General features: G+C 52.0%; 1 protein-coding gene across 4 annotated transcripts in view; it reads right to left on the bottom strand.

Moving 5' to 3' along the window:
• Positions 1 to 474: 474 nt before the first annotated feature.
• GFRA2 (GDNF family receptor alpha 2) overlaps positions 475 to 21670 on the bottom strand; it is an 85625-nt gene continuing 64429 nt past the window's right edge. For 2 of the 4 annotated variants that reach the window (XM_045457978.1, XM_045457998.1), the window contains 6 exons: positions 15913 to 16022; positions 15022 to 15162; positions 12488 to 12660; positions 9316 to 9459; positions 2837 to 2890; positions 475 to 1821 (listed from right to left, as the gene is read on the bottom strand). In XM_045457978.1, coding sequence (XP_045313934.1) covers positions 1699 to 1821; positions 2837 to 2890; positions 9316 to 9459; positions 12488 to 12660; positions 15022 to 15162; positions 15913 to 16022 — 745 coding nt within the window. In that variant the 3' untranslated portion in view covers positions 475 to 1698. The remainder of the gene's footprint in view (positions 1822 to 2836; positions 2891 to 9315; positions 9460 to 12487; positions 12661 to 15021; positions 15163 to 15912; positions 16023 to 21670) is intronic. The other 2 variants (XM_045457988.1, XM_045457994.1) reach the window with 2 other exon arrangements.

Genomic DNA, 21670 nt, shown 5'->3' with positions numbered 1-21670 from the left:
GTCCCAGTGAGAAGATATCACCTCATGCCACATAAGACCAATGGGCCACTTAATAGGACCACACAGACAGCCTTAAAACAAAAATATACCCGAGGTGTCAAGATCAACTGGTCTCCTGCCCCTCCAGGTCCCCACAGGTACTTTCTTTCTCTTCAAGGTGGGGACCAACAGGCACTGGCACTGATAGGTAAGGGAAGGTAGAGGAGGATGGGTGAAGAAGGGCCCAGAAGGCTGAGCATAGCCGGGACGCAGAGACCCACCAAGTGTAAAACCACCTCCTAAAGGAGCTCCATCACCCACATCAAAGACACATAACAGATGGAGACACGTGCACACGCGTGCATGCCCCCCCCCCCCGCATACACACACATTCTCCAAGGCCCACCAGGACCCCAGGTAAGCAGCCAAGAGGCAGCACTGTGCCAAGGAAAAAAATAGCAGGAGAAGGCACACTGGAGGGAGGCAGAAGGCAAATTGCTTCCTAGTATGTTTATTGGAGCCTTGGCTAAGTATGAATACGGATCAGGAACCCCCTTCCACAGCCCAGTCAGCCTGACAGAGGCAGAGACACAGGGAGTCAATCTCCTTTTTTTCCCATTATAGACAACATTGTTAAAAAAAATAAACTTTACAATAATACATTTTCGCTCATCTGTTGGGGTATTATTTCGATAGTTTTGTTTCTTAAAAAAAGGAAAAAAGGGGAAACCACACAATATATGTATATGGATCTATATATACATATATGTTGAGAAAGGAGTCGTGTTATGTACATACAGTTGGCGCTTGTCTGGGAAATGAGGAGAGAATGTGGAAAAGAGGAACAGGGGGCCGAGAGGAGGAGAGAGCTGCGGCCAGTGAAGCACAGTGCCAGCAGGTGTCCCGCCATGTTCTTCTCTGCCCCTCTCCCTGGTGGGAGACCCACCAAATGAACCCACAAGAAACCAAAAGAGCCAATGACGGATCATTTCTCTTTGATTTCAAAATTCCTGCCACCAAGCAGGAAGCAGCAGCCTTGAGCTGGTGCCCAAGCTTTGCTCCCTCTGCCCAAGGGGATGTCCCCAGAGGGCTGAGCTCCCAAGCCCCCTGGAGCTGGCCCCAGTACTCCCTCCATACCACAGTCGGAGGGCCTGGTACCACACCCTCCACAGGCATCACTGGGGGTTCTCAGTTCAGATGCAGACAGAGAGCACAAAACAAACTCCATGCTCGAAACCGAGTGGAGGTGCTGAGGTGCCCAGCTGGACCCCCAGCAGCCAGCCTGGCTGCTTTGCTGCCCGATGCCCTCTGCCAAGCCGCCAGTGGGGATCCCTGGCCCCAGTTCACATCAGCACAGTTCCAGTCCCTCAGGCCACAAGGGTGTCATCTTGGTCTTTTATGTCAGCGAGGTCCAGAGAAGAAAACACCGGGAGAAAACGAAGGGCATTTCTAGACCCTTGCACCCTCCTCAGCACTGGGTTTCCCTTGCCGAGGGACCTCTGGGCCAGCTCTCAGGCTGCCTGCCTACTTGTCTGTTTGGTTTAGAAAAACTTCTCCAGAGAAGAAATCTGGGAGGAGACAGGTTCAGAGACAAGGTGGGGAAAAAATTTTTTTTGCAAGGTGTGTGTGTGTGTGTGTGTGTGTGTGTGTTTCCATGTTGCCAGGCGGGTGTTCTCATCTGCGTAGTTTCCGGAAATCCCCCGACATGGGTCCCAGAGCCTACAAGGCCAGCTTCAGCATCAGGAAGGAGACAGCGGTCAAGGCAGCCGACGGTCTGGCTCTGCGGGGGCCTGAGTTAGGTTTGATCACCTTGTTACTCCCTGGGATGATATTGGTCGTGAGCTGCAGCCATGACACAAGGGGAGACAGAAGCAAAGAGCACAACAAAAGACAGAAAAACAAAGGAGTCAGTAGGGCTGGGATCAGGCAAAGGAAAGGACTCGAGAAGTGGAGTCCTTGCGCCACTGCCCGCCCCATCCACCCAGGGGACCCTGCTCTGTGCTCGCCCGCAAGTGGAGCTAGGCTTCCACAGAGCTGAGCTGAGCTGAGCCCCAGGCTCCAGGAGACCAGGCAGCAGTCCCCAGGGAAAAGGGTTGACACTGCCAAGTGAGGAAGAGGGTCTGTGGACACAGACCAGAGAGGAGGAGCATGGTACCTAAGGTCTCAAGAAGGAGCTCTCGGGGTCCACAGGCACCTGCTCCTGAGAGGAGAGGAGGGAGAAGCTCTGTTCTACCTGTTCCTAAATGTCTTTGAATCTCCCTGCTCCATGAAGCTTCCTCCCTACACATCTCTGTCTGAGCACTCTCCTCTAGGAGCTTATACTTCTTTTCCTCTCCCTCCCTCTCTCTCTCTCTCTCTCTCTCTCTCTCTCTCTCTATATATATATATATATATATATATATACATATATGTGAGAGTGTGTGTGTATGCACACACACACACGCACGCACATACATACATATAAATACCTACACACACTATATATGGAGTCATAGATACACTCCTGTTTTGGGGCTCCTTTTAGGAAGGGACTGTTTCTTTTCCCATCTCCCAATCTCCTCAATATCACAGAACCAGCACAGAGTAGGTACTCAAGGCACTTGTCATAAAGAGTCAGGAGGGCTTAAGAGGGCTTCTGCTCAGAGCAGCTGTTTGTGTCTCACCCAAGGAGACAGCCAAGGCCCCTGGCTGCAGCCTCCGAACCTGCACCCCCAGTGCAGTGAGCACCCACCCAAGTCTAAGTGGGCCAGAAGCTCATGTGATGGGATCTGGGGGCTCAGAGTCTGAGACTCACCTAGGAAACACCCTCTTCTAGCCCAGTCCCCTGCAGCCATCCCCCACTCTGCCCTTCACTCACCTCTGTGAAGCACATGCTTAACTCTTTGGAGTTATTGGGTTTTAGCCCCTGTTCCTGTGGAAGAGAAGGTGCTAGTAAGGATGGGCTACCACAGCTGGGTCTCTGGCCAAGCTTTGTCCCATGACTTGAATAAGACCAAAGAGTCCATGGCCCCACCATCCACCGTTGCCATCATTAAGCACAAGGTTCACATGAAGAGTGCTGGCTCAATCCCGTGTAGCAAAAAGACCTGGTCCCTTTCTCACACCATCAGCACTTAGGTCCTGTCCCCCTTAGGCTCCTGGAGAAGGGATTCCTAACTCTGCTTTCAACTTAGACCATGATGGAATAATTACAAGACATTTGCATGTTTGTCTACTATACTCAAAACTCCTCTTGACAGGACAGGGACCATGGCTCATTTTCCTTGCACTAAGCAGTGTCTGGCTCATTAACACCAGCTCAGTAAATGCTTTACTAGATGCATGAAACCATGACTCAATGAATGAATGCCATATATCAGAACCAGCATGCAAGTGCCAGCTCCCAAAAGCTCATAAGCCTTATCTGGGCTTGTGGGGAAGAGAACTGTAATTGATTAGTGATGTCTGTCACTGGTGCATGGTAGGAAGACATATGGCAATAGTGCCAGGCATTGGCCATTCCACCCTAAACAGATGTGGGCACCTGGGAGCTTGGTGGTCCGAGGTGATGAATGAGAAAGGAAGGCTGGCCTACTGATGATTCTAGGATTCTCTACTCCTGGCATAACCACTTGGATGCAGGACCAGAGGGTGAGCAAGAGGAAGTGTCCTTTGTTATCATCATAATAATGATCCATGGGAACCAGCTGGGGGACATGGTGTTTCTACCCTGGTTTCAAATGGCTTGGTTCCCAATGTACTTGTGGGGAAGCTCTGGCCACCATAAGCACCAGGAAGCCCAAGAAATTATTCCTAAATCACTGCTCTTGGCCAGAAGTATCAATAATCCCTTAAACATCATAGGCAATCTACCACCCTGGGCATCTGGTCAGCAAAACAAGGCCCCAGCTGTCACACAGAGGCCAGCCAAAATCTAAGTCACTCCCAATCATGGAGATATGACCACGGTGATGATGAGCACAACGGGAATGGAACCAGGGACCTGACCCAGGAAGATCTTGTTCAAGACCACAGTGCCCATGACTTCAGGTGCCAAGATCCAAGATACCATGCTACCCACCTTTGTCCCTGAAGAAGGGCCCTTTGGAACCCAAGGACTGGATTCTACTGCCACAGACGAAGTGCAGCTCCAGCCAGGCCTGTGGGAGGTCACTGCTGGACAGAGCCTGCCCACCCCATCCCAGGGGCTGCACTGTCACCACTATCTTCCATTCAACTGCCCTCATCTACACAATCCTCCCTCGGTCACCCCCCTGAGCAATTCACAGCACTTCTGATATCCTATGCCACAAGACCCAACACCCGCTTTTCCTGGCATTCTTTCCAGGTATCATGGGTTCCAGGTGTGGCAGGTCTCTGTCTCCAGGCCCATGTCCTCTTCCTGTGTATTCCCCTCCCCCAGTGCCACTAAATATGGAACGTGTCTGTGTTGCATCAAACAGCCAGGATGAGTGTTCTCACCCCCACTTCAACCAAAGCAACTCTGATTTTATTTGTTCTAGATGTTGGAGCTATACACAAGAAGTATTTTAAAAAACAGCCTACTACTTAAAAATAAATCAGGTTTCAGAAAGGAACTAAACTAAGTGACCTCTAGGGCCTTGCAGTACAACCTTCTGTGATGGGTCCTCGACACGGGCCTGGCCACCGCTGGCTCTGGAAGGCTGAGCCCCAGGCCAAGTCACACAGAGAGAAGCCAGCAAAGCAGAGGAGCACCAGGACTTAGAATTAAAGCAGTGGGGTGGAGGGGAGATCTGAACACAGATCTCACCTGGAGCAGCTGGCTTATGGCTGGATTTTGCTCCTCAGAGTGAGCAGACTTGACAGGCTCCTCTTAGAAGAAGAGAGGAGAGGGGGCTGTTGGCAAATATTCAAGGAAAAAAGAGAGGGGGAGGAGCAGAGGAAAGGATCAAGAGAGAGAGGGAACAGAGAGAAAAAGGAGAGGCAGCACCCTAGGAGAGCACATGCAGAGAGTTTGGGGGTTTTGGGGGGAGCAGGGAGGACAGAGGGGAGAAGGGGGCAGGGGACAGAGAGGAAGGGAGGGGCCACAGGAGAAGGAGGGTAACAGGAGGAGAGGAAGAAGCAGAGGAAGAGCCTTCATCCTCTCATCTGACCCATATCAACAAGAGAAAGTGACACACACCCCTGGGCCAGCCCCAAGGCAATCCAACCCTTGCTTGCTGGTCTCTGACAGGTGCCACAGCGACTGTGGTGGGAGAAAAGGACTGGCCTCCATGAAGATCAGGGATAGGGCCTCTCCCTGTACCCCATGTGACCCACTGTATATCCAGCATCCACAGCATTCACCTATGTCCCTCTGCACTGATGACATGTCAGTCCAGCAGGCTCCAGGGCCACCAGCCACACACTGAATGTGTGCTGAATGCCCAGGTGACATCCTGAGCTTCTTCTCGCTGTCCAAAAGTACTTCCTTCAAGTGCTGTGAAATCTAGCTTACAGATTTTTATCCTCACAGACCCATGCAGCCTTTCCCTTTTAGATCAAAGGGTCTTAATTTTTGGCGTCCATCCCCACAGGACAATTCCCTGGATCCAAGGAAGAAAAGCCTGAGAGACCAGAGACCCGGGCTCAAGCCTTCTTTATCCAGTGACCCGGGAAAGTCACTTCATCTACTGGAACATCCATTCTCTCATCTATAAAATAGGGAATAGACAAACGCACAACACTGACCCACTGTGATGATTACATGAGACAGTGCACATGGCACAGCAAAGCTCCACACACCTGTAAGGGCTCCTCAATTCCACAAGGCACGAGGCTGAGCCAAGCTTAGTTTTGCATTCAAAGGCAGAGCCTATGAGAAATGCAGGAAGGGCCCAGGAAGGGGCTGTGAGATGAAACCCAGGGTCAGCCTTAGCCTGGGGCTACCTCAGCCCTACCCCACGGCACATGGAGCAGTCTCTGCCCCAGCACCTGACTTCCAGCAGACACAGAGCAGACAGTGAAGGCTGCAGTAATCTCCCCAGTGGCAAACCTGAGACCCCCACACAGCTCCGGCCACACAGAGCAATGCGGGGGTTTGCCCATCGGCTGACCTTTTCTGAAAGCAGCATATGGGCGAGGTGCAGAGAGAAGGTTGCACTACTTAATGGCAAAACCACCAGTGGCTCAGATTCACTGCCTCCCTCCCTCACCATTAACTTTCCCCCACTGCTCCCACAAGGGGTTCTAAAGATGAATGAGTCACAGCTCTGCTCACACCCTAATGAGACAAATAAACATTCACACAGTCAACTCAGCACCGGTTAAGTAAATGGGAGCAGGAGAAGAGGCTGCTCCCTCCCCAAATCTCGCAGGTTGCAGGCTGCCCTCTGAGGCCATGCCCCCCTAAGGCCACCCACAATGCCCATCTCACCCAATTTTCTTGGACTCCGATGGAACAAGTTTATGGGAATAGAGGTGAGTTGCTCACCCCTGTCCTGCTTCCATCACTACTCTGAGACTCTCCTCCCTTCAAGGCAAGCTCAGGCACTGTTGGGTTAGTGTCCCAAAGGGCACAGGTCTGGACTGCAAGGATGGCAGGAGGCAGGGCTTTTAACAGCAAATCCATGTGACAGAAAGGTGGGTACAGGGGCTTTGTGTCCTTGGCTGTACTACAGGGGGCCTCCAGAAGTATGAAAGAAGCAGACGGCACTGGGGGACTTGAATGAGGGAAGGGGCACAGACACAGAGGAAGAAAGGCAGCAAAGGTAAGCTTCATCCTTCTAGAAATTTCTCCCAGAGGGGTTTTTGCCCTCTGGCAAAAGGAAGTTGAAAGAATTATTGTCTTCCTCTCTTCCTTGCCCACCTCTGTCTCCCACTCCCTAAGCCAGGTCTGGCAGTCCCAGGTCCTTGCTGACTTAGCCCAGCTGCTAGGGACGAAGCCCAGTGTTGCGTCCATGGGAAAACCGTGTCCCCTGCTTCTGGTCCTGGCCCCACCCCCAAATCTCAGTGTCCTCGGCAGCCTTCCTCCTGGCAGGGCCACCCAGTAACTCATTCCTCTTCCCCTCCGCTACCTGCCACCCCTGGCCCAACGCTTCCATCTTGCCTCCTATGACTATCGATTATGGCAAAGATCAAACACACCTGCAAGCACGTCTCCCTTGCCAATCAATCTCTACCTGCTGTCACAATCTTCCCAAATCACAGCGCTCATCTTCCAATCAGCACGTTCCCCAGTCCAAAGCCTTTGGTGGCCCCTCCAAAGCCCGTGTTTCAGTCTGCTCACCAGACTGCATTCCCATCCCTGTTCTCACCCAACCCAGGGCCTGCTCTTTCTCTAGACCAGGGCAGGCAAACATTTTCTGCAAAGGGCCAGGAAAGTTAGTATTTTAGGCAACTCTGCCTGTAGCACATGGAAAATATGTAAACAAGGGGGTGTGGCTGTATTCCAATAAAACCTGATTTATCCAAACAGGCAGCAGGCCGGATATGGCCAACAGATTCCCCTACTGGACCTGTTCTGTGCTATGCTGACTCCATGTCCTCACTCCCACGAGCCCCTCTGCCCACTCTACTCCAATTCCATGTCTCCACATACTCAGCAATCCCTGTTCTTCCAGGCCCAGCAGCAGGGTTTACTCTGCCCATGAGTCCTCTGTCCCCACTCCCAGTCCAGAGCAGCCCTCCCTCCTCTGGGCCCCGTGTCACTTTATCCACCTTCCTAGGGTGCCAATCGCTTCCTCCCCACCAATTATCTGAGTGTGCATCCTGTCCATCCTACCAGTATGGGACCAAGGTACTGGCCCTGGTGAGCTGTCAGCCTCAGAACCTGGAACAGAGAACATGCAGGAAGAATCTACACTGAGTAATGAATGAATGCACTGATGGGCAAATAAATGAATGACTATAAGGGAAGCCAGAAGAAGGGAAGAAAAGAAGGAATGCATTCAAGTCATTCAAAGCTTTGAAACCTGCCATATTTGTATATCAGAACTATATGCCTGATAGACCTACAACACACTGACAGGCCTCTCAGTCCCCCACTCTGATGCCCACAGGCCTGCGCACTGGGATGAGGAAGAGATGAAAGTGTCTGCAGGCTGCTGAGCCTACCGCAGGTGTGTTGAGGGGGGGCTGCATCAACCCCTCCAAATTCATTTCTAATTCCACCAGGTGTGATGGGTAGGATGAAGGGGGAAAGCAAAAACTGGCTGGTAGAGACCAAAAGAGCAAAGGAGGCTGTGTTGCCAGGGCTCTGCAGCCCTGGGAAAGGTGAGACCCCAGTTGATCTGATGGGTCCCTGCAAAGTGGCTCAGAGCAAACCACAGGAAATGCCAAGGACACTGAAACAAACCATGACCAGAGAAAGCAAGAGCCCACTGCCAGTCTCCCCACCAACCCCCTCACTGCACCGCTGGTCATGTGACAAAAGAACCTTCTAACCAATCTTCCTGCATCCCCCATAGAAAGACCTCTCCACCTGCCTACCCTCATGGCATGCAAACAGCACCTGTGAGAAGGAGGTAAGCTGCACAAAGCTGGCTGCAAGCAATAAGGCACTCAGAACCCATTCTCGAATGGAGAGCAGGAAGTTCCAACAGACCCGATGAACCAGGAACTCTGGGTTCTTCCCTCAACCTGTCTAGAACACCTACTCAATGCCATGCACTGAGCACTGGGGTCCACAGGGCAACAAGGAGGGTGAGAGGCAGCCTCTGTCCATCAGGGATGGAGTAGGGCACATTGTGATGGGGGCTCAAGTGAGGTAAAGCAGGAGCAGAGTCAGGGGAACACGCCAAAAGGGGAAGCCAAACAGGATTCGCCAAGCAGAGAGAGGGACAGGCTCTTCACTCCGAGGACTGACCAGTGCACAGGCCAGCAACCTGCTCACTGCAGCCTACGCCATGGGACAGCCTGGCTGTGCAATGGGAGTTCAAGCCTGACCTGCCGCCTACAGATCAGGGAGGGAATTCACACAGGGGTGTGTTTACCTACAGATACAGCCAAGGCCAGAAGGGAGGGGGAGAGACGATTTTGCAGATATTGCCATGCTTTCTCCAAGTTTCAAACAGTTCCAGGAAGGTAAGGCTGCCTGAAGCGGTGACCACAGCCAGAAATGGAAACATGAGAGCAGGACTCAAAACAGCATCAAAGATGCCCAGACACAGGCCAACTCAGGGGCCTGCTGGCTCCTGGCTCCTGGGTGGCTGAGACACCCAGGTTTTTGTGTAGCAGCTCTATGATGAGGAAAAGGGTTCCAGTTGAAGACCCCAAACCCCACCATGGGAAAGCCCTCTGGGGTAGCAGATCTAGGGGAGGACCCAGTGCAGTACAGCCAGAGGAAACTGTTCGGGAGCTAGGGGCTGGGGGCTCTGAATAAATTACTGTCCTTACCAAGCTTCCATACTTTGGGGCTTGAGAAGGAGATGTCAAAAAGCCCTCTTGTCCTAATGTCCAATCACTTATGTGGGATCCCCAACTCGCTGCCATCTCTGGGTCAGTGAAGGGGGTCCCTAAGGCTTTCCCAAGGGCTTGGGCCTATGAATGGGGAGGAGGACAGAGGTAATAAGTAAAGACCTTGCTTTTCTCTCCAGGGGGTGTGTAGGGTGCACAGCCTCCTCTACCCTTCCTCCCACCCTGGCCTCAGCTTCCTGTCTCTGTCTTCACTCCCCTGAGTGGAGTAAAGACTCCCTTCTGTAGTTGTAGGTTGTTGTCACTCCCAAGGCCCCACAAAGGCCACCATGGAGCCCCTTCCAGCCCAGCAGAGCTGAGGGAGAGGGTGTGGGGACAAACCACCCATGCCAGCCTTTATCCAGGCTGAGGGCAGGGATGAGGATTTATTCCCCTTGCACTCCCAGCATCAGGCATAGAGTAGTAGGTTCTCACCAAACAGGTTGTGATTAAAACAGAATCAGGCCATTCCCCTTCAGTTTCAGTGAGAAGGAACCAGGAAGATGGTTGGCAGGCCCCCTCTGAGGGTCTACATCTCTTCTTTTTCTCCTGGAATGGCCAATCTCAGCTGTCCCGCCCAGAGTGACACAATCAGTAGACTGTGAGTGGGCAGTCCCTGAGGCCAGGCCTGGGGAGCCCCTTGCTAATCAGCCTCCCCAGCTCAGGCCCCTGCATTCAGAGTGCTCCTCTGTCTGCAAGCACTTTCACGTACATCATCTCACATACACATGGTGTATTAACTCCACTGGAATTAAACCAAGTGTAAGACAAGCCCCAAGATGGTGAATCTGAAGAAAACCAGGCTGGGGCTAAAAGAAACCAGGCAACAGTTTTAGCAAAATGCCGAGGGAATAGAGGAAAAATTTTTAAAAAGGAGTCAGAGCCACCAGGCACTGAGTGGCTGAGTGGGCTGCAGTGAGGGCAAGAGACCATACCCTTGAACTCTTCCACACCCACGGTGAGTCAAGCTACAGTAAGAGCCTCAGGAAAGATCCACAGCCACCTGCTGAATCAGCACTTCCCTTTGTAAGCCTGCCCCGAGGAGCTCAGGGAGGCTGGTGGTGCCCCAAGGGACATGTGGACCATGCCAGAGCATGGTCACCTGACAGGTGGCCCAGCCCTGACCGCCGAGCTGCCTGCCACTCTAGCATGAAATTGAGCTGGCAACTGTCTGTGCAGCGGGCCCCCAAGCCCCTGCCCGCAGCCACTCAAGCGTGGCTAGTGTAATTAGGAGCTGCCCGAGGGTGACACGGACTCCTCGGCTGGGATCTGGAGGAGCGGCCTGATGGAGGGGCTCAGGGCATGGAAGGGCCCATGCTGAGCCTAACAGGAGGATACCTGGAGGTCAGCTGTTCAGCACAGAGAAGCCCACCAGGGAGGGCAGGGGGGTAGGCTTCCCAACCAGGACAGGCACCCACCCCAGCTCCTGTGGTACAATGGGTCCCTGCTCAAGTCCTCATCCTGGCACCAGGAATGCCCACTGGGGTTTTTTCCAGCTTTACTGAGGTTGTAATTGACCATCAAACATTGCATGTATTCACAGTGTACAACCTGATAACCCAATATATGGGCACACACACTGTGAAATATTTACCACATGCCAATCAACATATTTCATAATACGATACTGTCAGCTACAGTCACATCGCTGTATGCCAGGTCTCAGAACTGCCTTATTGTACACAAGTAAAACTTTGTAGTAGATGTGCACTGTTGATCCCTCGAGCATGACACCCAACTTAGCCTGGCGTCTTCACTGCCTCGCACATAGCCAGGTCTTGATAACCCTGCCCCCTCACCCACTCAGGCTGTGCCCCCTGCTGCCCCCAACCTTCTTGGCAATTCTAGGCCCAACTCCCTCACTGTACCCCAACACCCTCAACCTTGCTGTTCCCTCCTTCCTCTGCTCCGATACTCTGCATGGGGTCAGTCCTCTTTTACACTCTTTGTTCTAAGGGTGTGTGTGTATGAGTGTGAGAAAGTGTGTATGTGAGTATGCATGTGGGTGTGAGTGTACGAGTGAGTGTATTATGTGAGAGTATGTGAATGTGAGAGTTGTGGGTGTGTTGTGAGTGTGGGTGTGTGTATATATGTATGTACGTGTGTGTGAGTGGCTGTACTGTGTGCGTATATATATCAGTGTATGTATGTATGTGAGTGTAAGAGTGTATAGGTGTGGGGGGGGGTGTGGTGTGTGTGGGTGTATGTATGTGAGTGAGTGGGTGTGTTGTGGGTGAGTGTGTGTATGTGTGTGAGTGTATGTATGTGTGTGTGTGTGTGTGTGTGTATGTGTGTGTGTTCTGACTAGATCCAACTGCCTAAGCAAAGAATCTACTGTAGCAAATGGCATGATGGCAGGAGGGTAGCCCAACAGAGAGAAAAAGCTGAGTGGGGAGCCCTAGGACGTGCCCCCATAGTGCCACATGTGTCCCCTATTGTGGCACTGAACCCAGTCCATGCCTGATGCTTGTTGAATTGTTTGACCCTGTACAAGACCGTAAGGACCACAAAACCCAGGACACTGTCAGTTTTATTCACCGAAGTCTCCCTCACATCTCACATAAGTCCTGGCACATAACGCATACATAATACATGTTCAATGACTAGGTGGATGGACAGATGGACAAACAAATGAACATCATGGGTTTTGGGGTCTGACGTAGGTTTGAAATCTTATTCTACCACTAACCGGCTGTATGACCTTGGGTATGTTACCTAAACTTCTTCTTGGGTCAGTTTCCTGTGTATAATACATGAAGACCAATACCTCACTTTGTGAAAATTCAGTGAAGTAGGCAGAGAATCTGCTAGCATAACACCTGGTAATTAGCAGATGGTTAGTATGTGTTAACCATTCCATTTCCCTGGCACCCCGTGTTCTGTAGCACAATCCAGTGCTTCCTACTTGTCAGGTGAATGCCTAGGGAATGTAGGCACAAAAAAACTAGCCCCCAACAGCTGTTTCCTGCCTCTTGGGTCCTGACCCAGGGGCAAGAACTTGCCAGTCCCATCCCTGATCCCCAGTGAGCTAATTTCCCACACCCGCCTCTCATGTCGTGGTGTTTCTCTATGCCTTCAGCCTGCCCTCCCCAGTTGCAGAGCCGTGTCCCCTCACCTGGACAGATGTGCAGGTGGTGATGACGCTGGTCCCCAGGCTGGTGCTATCACTGAGGTCATCTGGCAAAGAAGGTGTTTTCTCCACCCGAGGGGCCTGCGTGGCCTGGAATGAGGGGCTTTTAGGGGAGAGATTCACATCTGTGCCGTTGCCAAAGGCCTGGATGGCATTCCCTGTGGGGGGTGAGAGCAGGTAGGCACAGAGAAATCAGGGGCTGCCTCCATAATTTCTTCCCCTCACATCCTAATGCTGCCTTCCCTGTAACAGCCCAGAGCCGGGGACAGGGTGTGGCTTGTCCAAACTTAATTTCTCTGGAGTCCCCTTTCAGACACTACTGACATCTCACATGGAGAGAAGAAAATAGCAAGAGGGAGGTTGCAAAAGACAAAAAGAAAGAAATGTGGAGCCCAAATGTCCATCGAAAGCTAAGTGACTTAAGTTGGTCAGAGAAAGACAAATACCATATGATTTCACTCATGTGAAATTTAAGAAACAAAACAGATGAACACAGAAGAAAAAAAAGAGACAGGCAAACCATAAAAGAGACTCTTAACGATACAGAACAAACTATGGGTTGATGGAGGGAAGTGTATGGGAAATGGGTGATGGGTACTAAGGAGGGCACTTGTTGGGATGACCACTGGGTGTTGTATGTAAGTGATGATTCACTGAATTCTACTCCTGAAACCAAAATTACATTATATGTTAACTAACTGGAATTTAAATAAAAACTTGAAACATAAAAAAAAAAAAAAAAAGAAATAGAAAAAGAAATGCAGAAGAGGAAGGGAAGAGGAGAAGTGGGGTGGGGAGCCCGGAAGGAGGCAACAGGCCGGGCCCAGGGCGGTGATCACTGGCTTCTCTGTAGCATCCTGTGCTGCAGACCACCCTCCACTTCAAAGCGTCCCCCACACCAATCCCCCATCCCCACCCCTGCCCCACCCCTGCCCCACCCTCCAACCCCCACACAGGTTCTCCTGGCTCTTCTGCCACCTCAGATGCTTCCAGGTCCTGCCAATGGCATTCCAAGAGCCCCAGACTCAGCCATCCTCCACAGTGGCCTCACCTACTCCCACACCATCAACACCAGTGCACTGAAGACTAAATAATGGGACTTCTTGGACCAAACTGTTCCCAAGACATGACCCTGGAACCAAGTGCCTCCAGAAATCTCCACCTCCAAGTCCCAGATGCACCTCAAGTTCATCATGTCTACGCCCCAACAAGGCATCGCTCCCTCCTGTTGCATCACTGCTTTCTGCTCATGTTTACAGTCTTGCAGAGGTCATCTCTCCCCACCCAAGCTCCCCACCATGCTTCCATGACCACCCACTTGCCGGCAGTTGAGCCCATCGCCTAAAGATCTGTGCACTCCCTCTCTCCTCTCTCCTGCCCACCACTGCTCCAGCTCAGTCACACCGGCCGCTTTGGGAATAGCTGCTCCCCCACTTCTGAGTACACTTGTGTTGGACTACCTGTCAGAACCACAGCCCCAACCTTCCACACCAGAACCAGAGAACAGGCCATCTGCATGCTGGTCTGCCCACAATGCCACCTGCTGACTCCCCTTCAGTGACCTGCACCCCCACCTCCACCACCTGTAGGACCATAAGATCCTAACACTTTTAGGACTGCAAGGCCCTTCATGAGGAGGATTCCCTCTCCCTGTCCAGATAACCCTCAGCGTCCTCATGCTCTACAGCAAGACTCCATCGTCCACAGTTCCTGCAAGCCGCCCTGACAAGGGTGGACCGGTGTGCCCTCTCTGCCTCGTCAGCTGACAAATGCCCACTCTCCCTCAAGGGGCCAGCCTCTGAGGAGCTTTCAGGGCCTCCTCCTCCAGGCTGACTGGTACTAGTCTGGGCTCCTAAAGTGTCCTGTACTGACCTCCACCCTAGTATCACTCACTCCGTACTGTGGTCACAGTGACCCCCTGACAGTGTGCCTCCATCAGACTCCACACTGCTCAATGGCAGGCACCATGGCTCATCTCTCTGAATCCTCAGTGCCATACAAAAAGGGAGGATGGACTGACGGATGGAAGGAAGAAAGGACAGAAGGAAGGCGGGAGATTTTCAAGTGGGTGGGTGGCAAGAGTGTCAGACTGAAAAGAGCGAGGCAGGCAGACTGTGGCTACCCTCTCTCTCTAGCCTTTAATTAGCAGTTTGGGACTTGCAAGTCACCAAGTCTAACGGGAAACAAATCCTTAAGGGGACAAGTGACAGATGCTGAGATCCTCATCATACGGCTGTCCCTGAAGGAACCTGGCTAAAGCTCTCAGGATAACAGACCAGAAATCTTCGACCTTGGCCTGACATAGGCTCAAATCCTCCGGTGGTAAACTCAGGCTGGCCTACTGACTATTCAGTAGGATGAGTCCCCAAGAGCACAAAACCCAAGTTCTCCGTGGGTCACTGGGGAAGCCCTGTAGATTATCACTGGCCATCCCAATGGAGAGAGAAGGGCATGGCAAAGGCAGGCCTCCAGGGCCCCTCTGGGACTGAGAGGCATGGGGAGGGCCTGCTCGGACTTACGGAGGCACGGGTTCTCGGTGAAGTCCCTCAGGAACTTCTCACACTCCTCCTCCATGTTCCCACTCCCACGACAACTGCACCAGGGGGACACCACGATGCCAGTGGGGTTGGAGTCCACGTAGTTGGGTGTCATATCAAACCCTGGGCAGGGAGAAAGGGAAGGCAAAGGAAAGAGGAATAGTGAGGCCTTCTCTTTGGGCCCCAGGCCCCAGACACAACAGATAAGAGGCTGGGGAACTCTCCTTTCCTCCCACCTGCCCCCTCAAACACACATACATCCCAACTCAAACAAACGGACCGTTACTATCCCAGCGACCATGCAGTCATGGCCACAGGGAGCAGAGGGGTATGGACACTGAGGACAGAGCAAGATAGCAGAGGAACTATCCTGGAGTCACCACCCTGCCCCCTGCTTCCCTGGGCCTTTGCCTTCTTCACCAGCAAGCAGAACCTGTGTTCGAGAGCCAGGGAGACCAAGGTTCACATCCTGGGTTTGGATCCCAGTGCCAACATTTACTAGTTATGGGAACTTGTGCAAGTGACTTGACCTCTCTAAGCCTCAGTTTTACCATTTGTAGAATGGAGATAGCAACTCCCCCCTAGTAAGTACTGCTATGAGAATTAAAATAAAACAGTTGGTGTAAACTGCTCAGTGTGGTACCTGGAAAGTCCAAACCATGTAATAAATGTTGCTTTCTCATTTCAAAAGCCTTATAAGGCCCTTGGGGCCCTCCTCCCCCCATGATAAAAGGTTGCCTTCTCCTCTGGTTTCCCACCACAGAGAAAAGCGAGCTCAGGCTGTCCACTCTCTGGCCCTGAGCCAGGCCCCCTGCCCATGGGGATCGGGCAGCCAGGAGCCACCAAGTGCCCAGGTGCGCGGGGGCGGCTTACCAATCATGCCAGCGTAGGAGCCCAGACACGCCTGGTAATTGTCGGCAGGGCAGCTGGTGAGCGTCTGGTAGGAGGCACGACAATTGGCGTGGAAGTCTGCCAGCCGGGACCTGGTGTCAGGAGAAGACCCAACAGAGAGAACGGTTTAGTCTGGCTGCCTTCCCGCCTTTTCTCCAGCAGAGCGGCTCCTGCCTGCAGGTTCCCAGGGCAGGAGGAAGCCAGGAAGATGGAGAGGAACATGGGGGGAACCAAGCCTTGAAGGACTTCAGGCTGGGAGCTCCTTGAGGGCAGGACTTCCTGGAGAGCCAGGTACACAGTTTAGGAACGGTGGGCTCTGAATGGATCTTCCAGTCAGAGGAACGCAGACAGAAAGAGAACCTGGGGTGGGTTTGCCAAGAATGCCTGGGACCAAGGAAGGAAAGCTAGGCTCTGCTTTCTGCTTGACCACAGTCCTGGGTGACCTTGCCCAAGGTCTTCAACACATCACTCTTCCTGCCTGCAAAATGCATACAATAATCCCTGCTCCAGCTACTCCCAGGATCCAGTTGAGGGTCAAAGGAGCCAGCCCCCAGACAGGTAAAAAAAGAGTCCGTCTAGGGTGAGACGCCCATAGGCTTTCCTGACAGTCCTCTTCTGAACCACCTCAGAGCAAAGCTTCCCCTGCTGTCCTTCCAACTGCCCCTTGGGCAGAATCAGCCCTTTCTTCCCCTGGTGATATAACCTGCTGTCACCCCTTCCTCTCTGTTGGCCCCCATAATACTGCTTCATAACTATGTGGGCTCATCCCTCCTTGACCGTGAGTCACCTGAAGGCAAACAGATGCTCTCTGGCCAGGGTCTGTCTCCAGCACCTGATGTGGAAGGTCACATGGAGCCCAGAACACCCAAATCTAACCCACCCTGACACCCTGGCTACCATCAGCCTGGCCATCTCACCTCCCCACCTGCCATCACTTCCTACAGGTGAGTGCCCTTTGCCATGGGGTCTTCGTGTATCATACCATTTGTGCCTCACAGAAGCCCCAAGTAGAGAGGAATATGGTCTCATTCACTGGTATTTTCCCAATGATGGGCACACAGTAGGGCCTCAACAAATAGGTGCTCAGTGAGGAGACTGTGGTAGCTATAGGAAGGACCAAAATGCAGCCCTTGACTCCCTGCCCCCACTCTCTCCACGCCATAAGGCACCTCACAAAGTCATCCCAAAGGTTGCCCCAAGTTCAGCTCCCCTGGTCCTCCACCGGAACTCTGTCCCATCTGAGAAAGAAGCAGGCAGAGAGAGACCAGAGGTTGAGAGAGACCAGGACAGCCTGACAGGAACACTCTCAGAGCAGGCAGTTGTGTGTGTCCCACCATGGTACACATTCTGGTTTGTCCTGGGGACAGGGTTTGGGGGAGAGAGAGGAAGCTCTGCGGAGGAATTCAACCCCAGCGATGCCTCATGTGTCCCAGACCCTGAAGCCCACAGAAGTGTGGGAGACAGAAGGTGATGAGCACCGAACTCACAGGGGACTGGGGTTCACACTTCAGCTGTGCCCCTAATTCACTGGATGACTCAGGCAAGTCCTTCCTTCTCAGGGACTCGGTTTCCTGGTTTACCAAATGAAATACAAAGTGCTCTCAGTAAAAGACATTTTCACAGTCTGGGAAGATGAAAAAGTTCTGGAGATGGAGGTGGTGATGGCTGCACAACATTGTGGATGTATTTAATGTCACTGAAAACCATACAGTCAAAAATGGTTAAAATGGTAAATTTTATGTAATGTATAACTTATCACAATAAAAATGATTTAAGAAAAGAAACTTACACATCCATCCATTTATCATTAAATCCTCACAAACACTGAGACCTGAACTATGTGAGATCTGACCAGGATTGTTGTTACTATCCCACTTTATAGAGGAGGACGCTGAGACTCAGAGGAGCTAAATAAATTGCCCAAGATCATAGAGTTCCTGAGCAGTGGAGCCAGGGCACCGCCCCAGAATGAACAACAGGGTGGATGCCCTTTCTGGGGCAAAAGCCCCTGAAGGTCTTTCCAGAGCCAACATTCTGCGTCCCTGAAAACAGGAAGCCTGCAGGTGTCTTCCCCCTCCTTCTTACCCTCTATCTCCTCACCACCCAACACCGAAACAGGGAGAAACAGCATTTCTAACCAAGACTTCAGTCCCTGCAGAGTAAGACTCAGTCTTAAATGGTAAGAGCAGCGTCTGTCCCACCGCGTACCCCACATGTGCGTGAAGACATTCTGACAGTGTGAGTGTGGTGGCCTCTGCCTACCTCCTAGCCTCCAGAGACACAGACTTTAATAGGTAGAGGAGACCTGGAGGCAAGCAAAACAAAAGCTCTAGGCACCTGCTGTGGGCTGAATCGCATCCTGACTCCCAGTACTGTAATGGGACCTTACGTCGGAATGAGCTTTTTGCAGACCTGACCAAGATGAGGTCACAGTGTATTAGGGTGAGCCCTCCAGCCAATGACTAGTGTCCTTAAGAAGAGAGAAGAGACGCAGACACAGTGAGAATACATGTGAAGATGGAGGCAGAGACTGAGCGACGCCCCTACAAGGCCAGGAAGGGCAAGGTCTGCAGGCAATACCAGCAGCTGAGAGAAAGGCACTGAGCAAATTCCTCCTTCAAGCCTTTGGGGAACACAACCCAGCTGACACCTTGATATGGGACTTCTGGCCTCCAGAACTGTGAGAGAATACATTTCCCTTTTAAGCTCCCAGCTTGTGGGACTTTGTTATGGCAGCCGCAGGAGACTCGTACAGCCCTTCAGGGACTTCACTGTCTGCTTTGGCCAGATGCCTCCCTCCAAGAGGAGCCAAGGGGATGTGGTCAGGCCCCAACACTAAGGAGGGCTGGGCTGCAGGTGGGCAGCATGAAGCCAGAACCAAGCTCCTGCAGGGTGTGGGGCAAGGAAGGTGCTAGACAACAAGCAAAGCCACCAATTGTCATCTCCTCCCCACCAAGAGGCATTGAAATCATCTCTTAACCAAAGTACATGAGTACGTTCCAAAGCTATGTGATCACACTAGGGCCTGACTCCCTCCTAGTACCCCCGCAAGGCCCACCTGCAGTCCTCCCCCACAAAGCCCTTGCTGACCACCCCAGCTGTGTGGATTTCTCCCACCTCTGTATTCTAGCTACACACATGGTCTGGACCAGGCAATTTCATACTCAATTGTATAAAGACACCGATACTGTCCTATTTGGTCTCTCCAACTGGTACCTATTTTCCTAGAGTGTCAGACTTCACTGATTTCTTCATTCTTCCTCCAAACATGTATTGAGCCCCTGTCACATGACTGACAGACAAGGCTGGGAAGGGCAATGTCAGAAAGGAAATCCCAGCTAATGGGGTCAGGGCAGAGTACCCACCAGCCATGGCCCAGAGCTTGATGAGAGGTCACGGTCGGCTCGCCCTCCGGTGGAAGCATGCTGCCCACTTCCCTTCTGCAAGGTTAGTTCTCCACTCATTGACACTGGGAACCTTGAAGATCTTGCCTGGCCCCACCATCCACAAAGCCCCTCAAAATGTCACTGGGCCCCACGGGCTGGAGAAGGTGCAAAGCATGAGCAAGAAGAATGTGACTGTCCACAAAGACAGGCCACTGGAGAAGAGATGAGAGAAAAGGAAGCTGGGAACTGGGAGGTTCTGTCTCACAGCCAGGCTCTATCACTCACTAGCTGTGACTTTGGGCAGGTCTGTCATGTCTCTGAGCTCAGTGTCCCCAGTTATCAAATAGGGTGAGTCATGCCTGCCAATCTCCCCCCCCACCCCCACCCGCCACGGGGCTATGTAAGACAGTTGGGGAACTCAGAGGAGGCATCACCTTATCTTTCTTCTCTATCCAGACATCTTGTCCCCAGTACTGTGCCTGCCAAACACTGGCAAGTGCAAACAGGGAACAGGTTTTCCTGGGTCTGGGATAGAAGGAAAACTACCTGTTCAACCTGCCAAGGTAGGTCTGGTTCCCACACAAGGCAATGCAGGCATATCAGGAAGAAAAGACCCCCATGCCCTCTCCCTTACCACAAGGCTCCAGGGTCACCCTGCTGGTCCCAGGTGAACAATGGCTTCCCTACCCCACCATCACTCTCCATGCCACTCTGAGGACACAGAAAGAGGAACACCAGCCCCCAAAGCATACACAAGTCTCCTTTGCCAGACCCATCTAATGCCATGGCCTACTTCCTTTAAGCAGGCCCTCCAGCTCCATTCAGAGCACAGGGAGGAGAGGAGGTAGGCCCGGGCGCAGCAGCCATCAGAGGGGCAGGTGAAGGGAAGGGCCACAGCTCAGCCTTCTGTTCCTCCATCTCTCCATTCTTAGCGTCAAAGTGATCTTGGCAAATGGGGCCAGTTAGGGGGATGCTGTGTCCAAGTCTCCAGAAAGCCTTTGATTGCTCAGATTCTCTCTGCCCCTCAAGACAGGCTGATGTCCACGGCAGCCAGCTCCCTCTGTCAGCATCAAAGACCAAGTGACATCAATTTCCTTCAAGCTGGCGACACGCTAGACTCCAGCCACTATGTGAAACAGCCACATAAGCGCTCCCTACCCAACCCTGGAAGGCGCATTCTCCAAGGCAAATGTTATCCTTTTCATAGTGCATGGTGGCCAGCCAGCTGGGGCTCTCTCTGCCCTCTCCGGGCCTGATGCTGCTCCTCCCTGCAGACCCCGTGAGGTCGCCTCTGGACTCCATTCTCACACTGCTAAGAAGACTTCTCCTTGGCCCATCCCCATCACTTTGCAAATTTCCACCTTTAAGAACCCCCATAGGAAAGAGGGCGTAAAAGAAAGCATGAGAAAAAGAGAGACAGACAGACAAAGAAAGGCACAGAGAGCCAGCAAAAGAGCAAATATGAACAAAGCCAAGTCCATCCCAGTGAGATCAAGTGAAGACTGCCAAATGAGCTCAGGGCGGCAGGTGGCTCTGTCCGAAAAACACAAACCCTCTCTGGGCTGGTTTCATTAGCAGCTGTAGCCTATTCAATCACACAGAAGCAGCAGGAGAGGCACAGAGAGACACTTGACCCCCAATTTGATTAAACGGTTGCCAGATTAAATATAGGATGTCCATTTAACTTGAATATCAGATAAACAATGAATTTTTTAGTGTAAGTATATCCCATGCAGTATCTGGGACATACTAATATTAAACTAAACATAACTAATACTAATACTAAGCAGTTTTTCATCATTCATCTGGAATTCAAATTTAACTGGGTATCCTGAATTTTCATTTGTTGGATCTGGCAATCCTATTTGATTAGGCAGATGTGCTTCTACAGAGGGAAAAAGAGGCAAGGCTCGATGTGCAAAGATCAGCCATACAAGCAGACTCCCTATAGGTTAGTGGTTCTCTAAGTGTGGTCCACAGAGCAACAGCACTGGCATCAACTGGGAACTTGTTAGAAAAGCAAATTCTCCAGGCCCACCCCAGACATACAAGATCTGAAATTCTAAGGGCAGGGCCCAACAATCTGTGCTTTAACAAGCCCTCCAGGTGATTCTGAGGCAGGCTAAAGTTTGGGAATATGGCAATCTACACAGACTGCAGAGCTGGGCTTCGGGGGGGGCCTTCAGAACCCACCCCCTGGTCTCAGCTTTAAACATCCCCACTTTATGACCTAGCCATGGAAGAAAATAATGCTCATGCCAGGGCCTGAGAAGGCTCCTGGTTACATGGCAAAGAATGCTCATATTTGTGTATATACACACACACACACACACACACACACACAACAATCCCTA

The sequence above is a fragment of the Leopardus geoffroyi genome, chromosome B1 (assembly GCF_018350155.1).
Source record: "Leopardus geoffroyi isolate Oge1 chromosome B1, O.geoffroyi_Oge1_pat1.0, whole genome shotgun sequence".
NCBI classification, from domain to species: domain Eukaryota; kingdom Metazoa; phylum Chordata; class Mammalia; order Carnivora; family Felidae; genus Leopardus; species Leopardus geoffroyi.
This window is presented reverse-complemented; position numbering and strand designations above follow the sequence as displayed.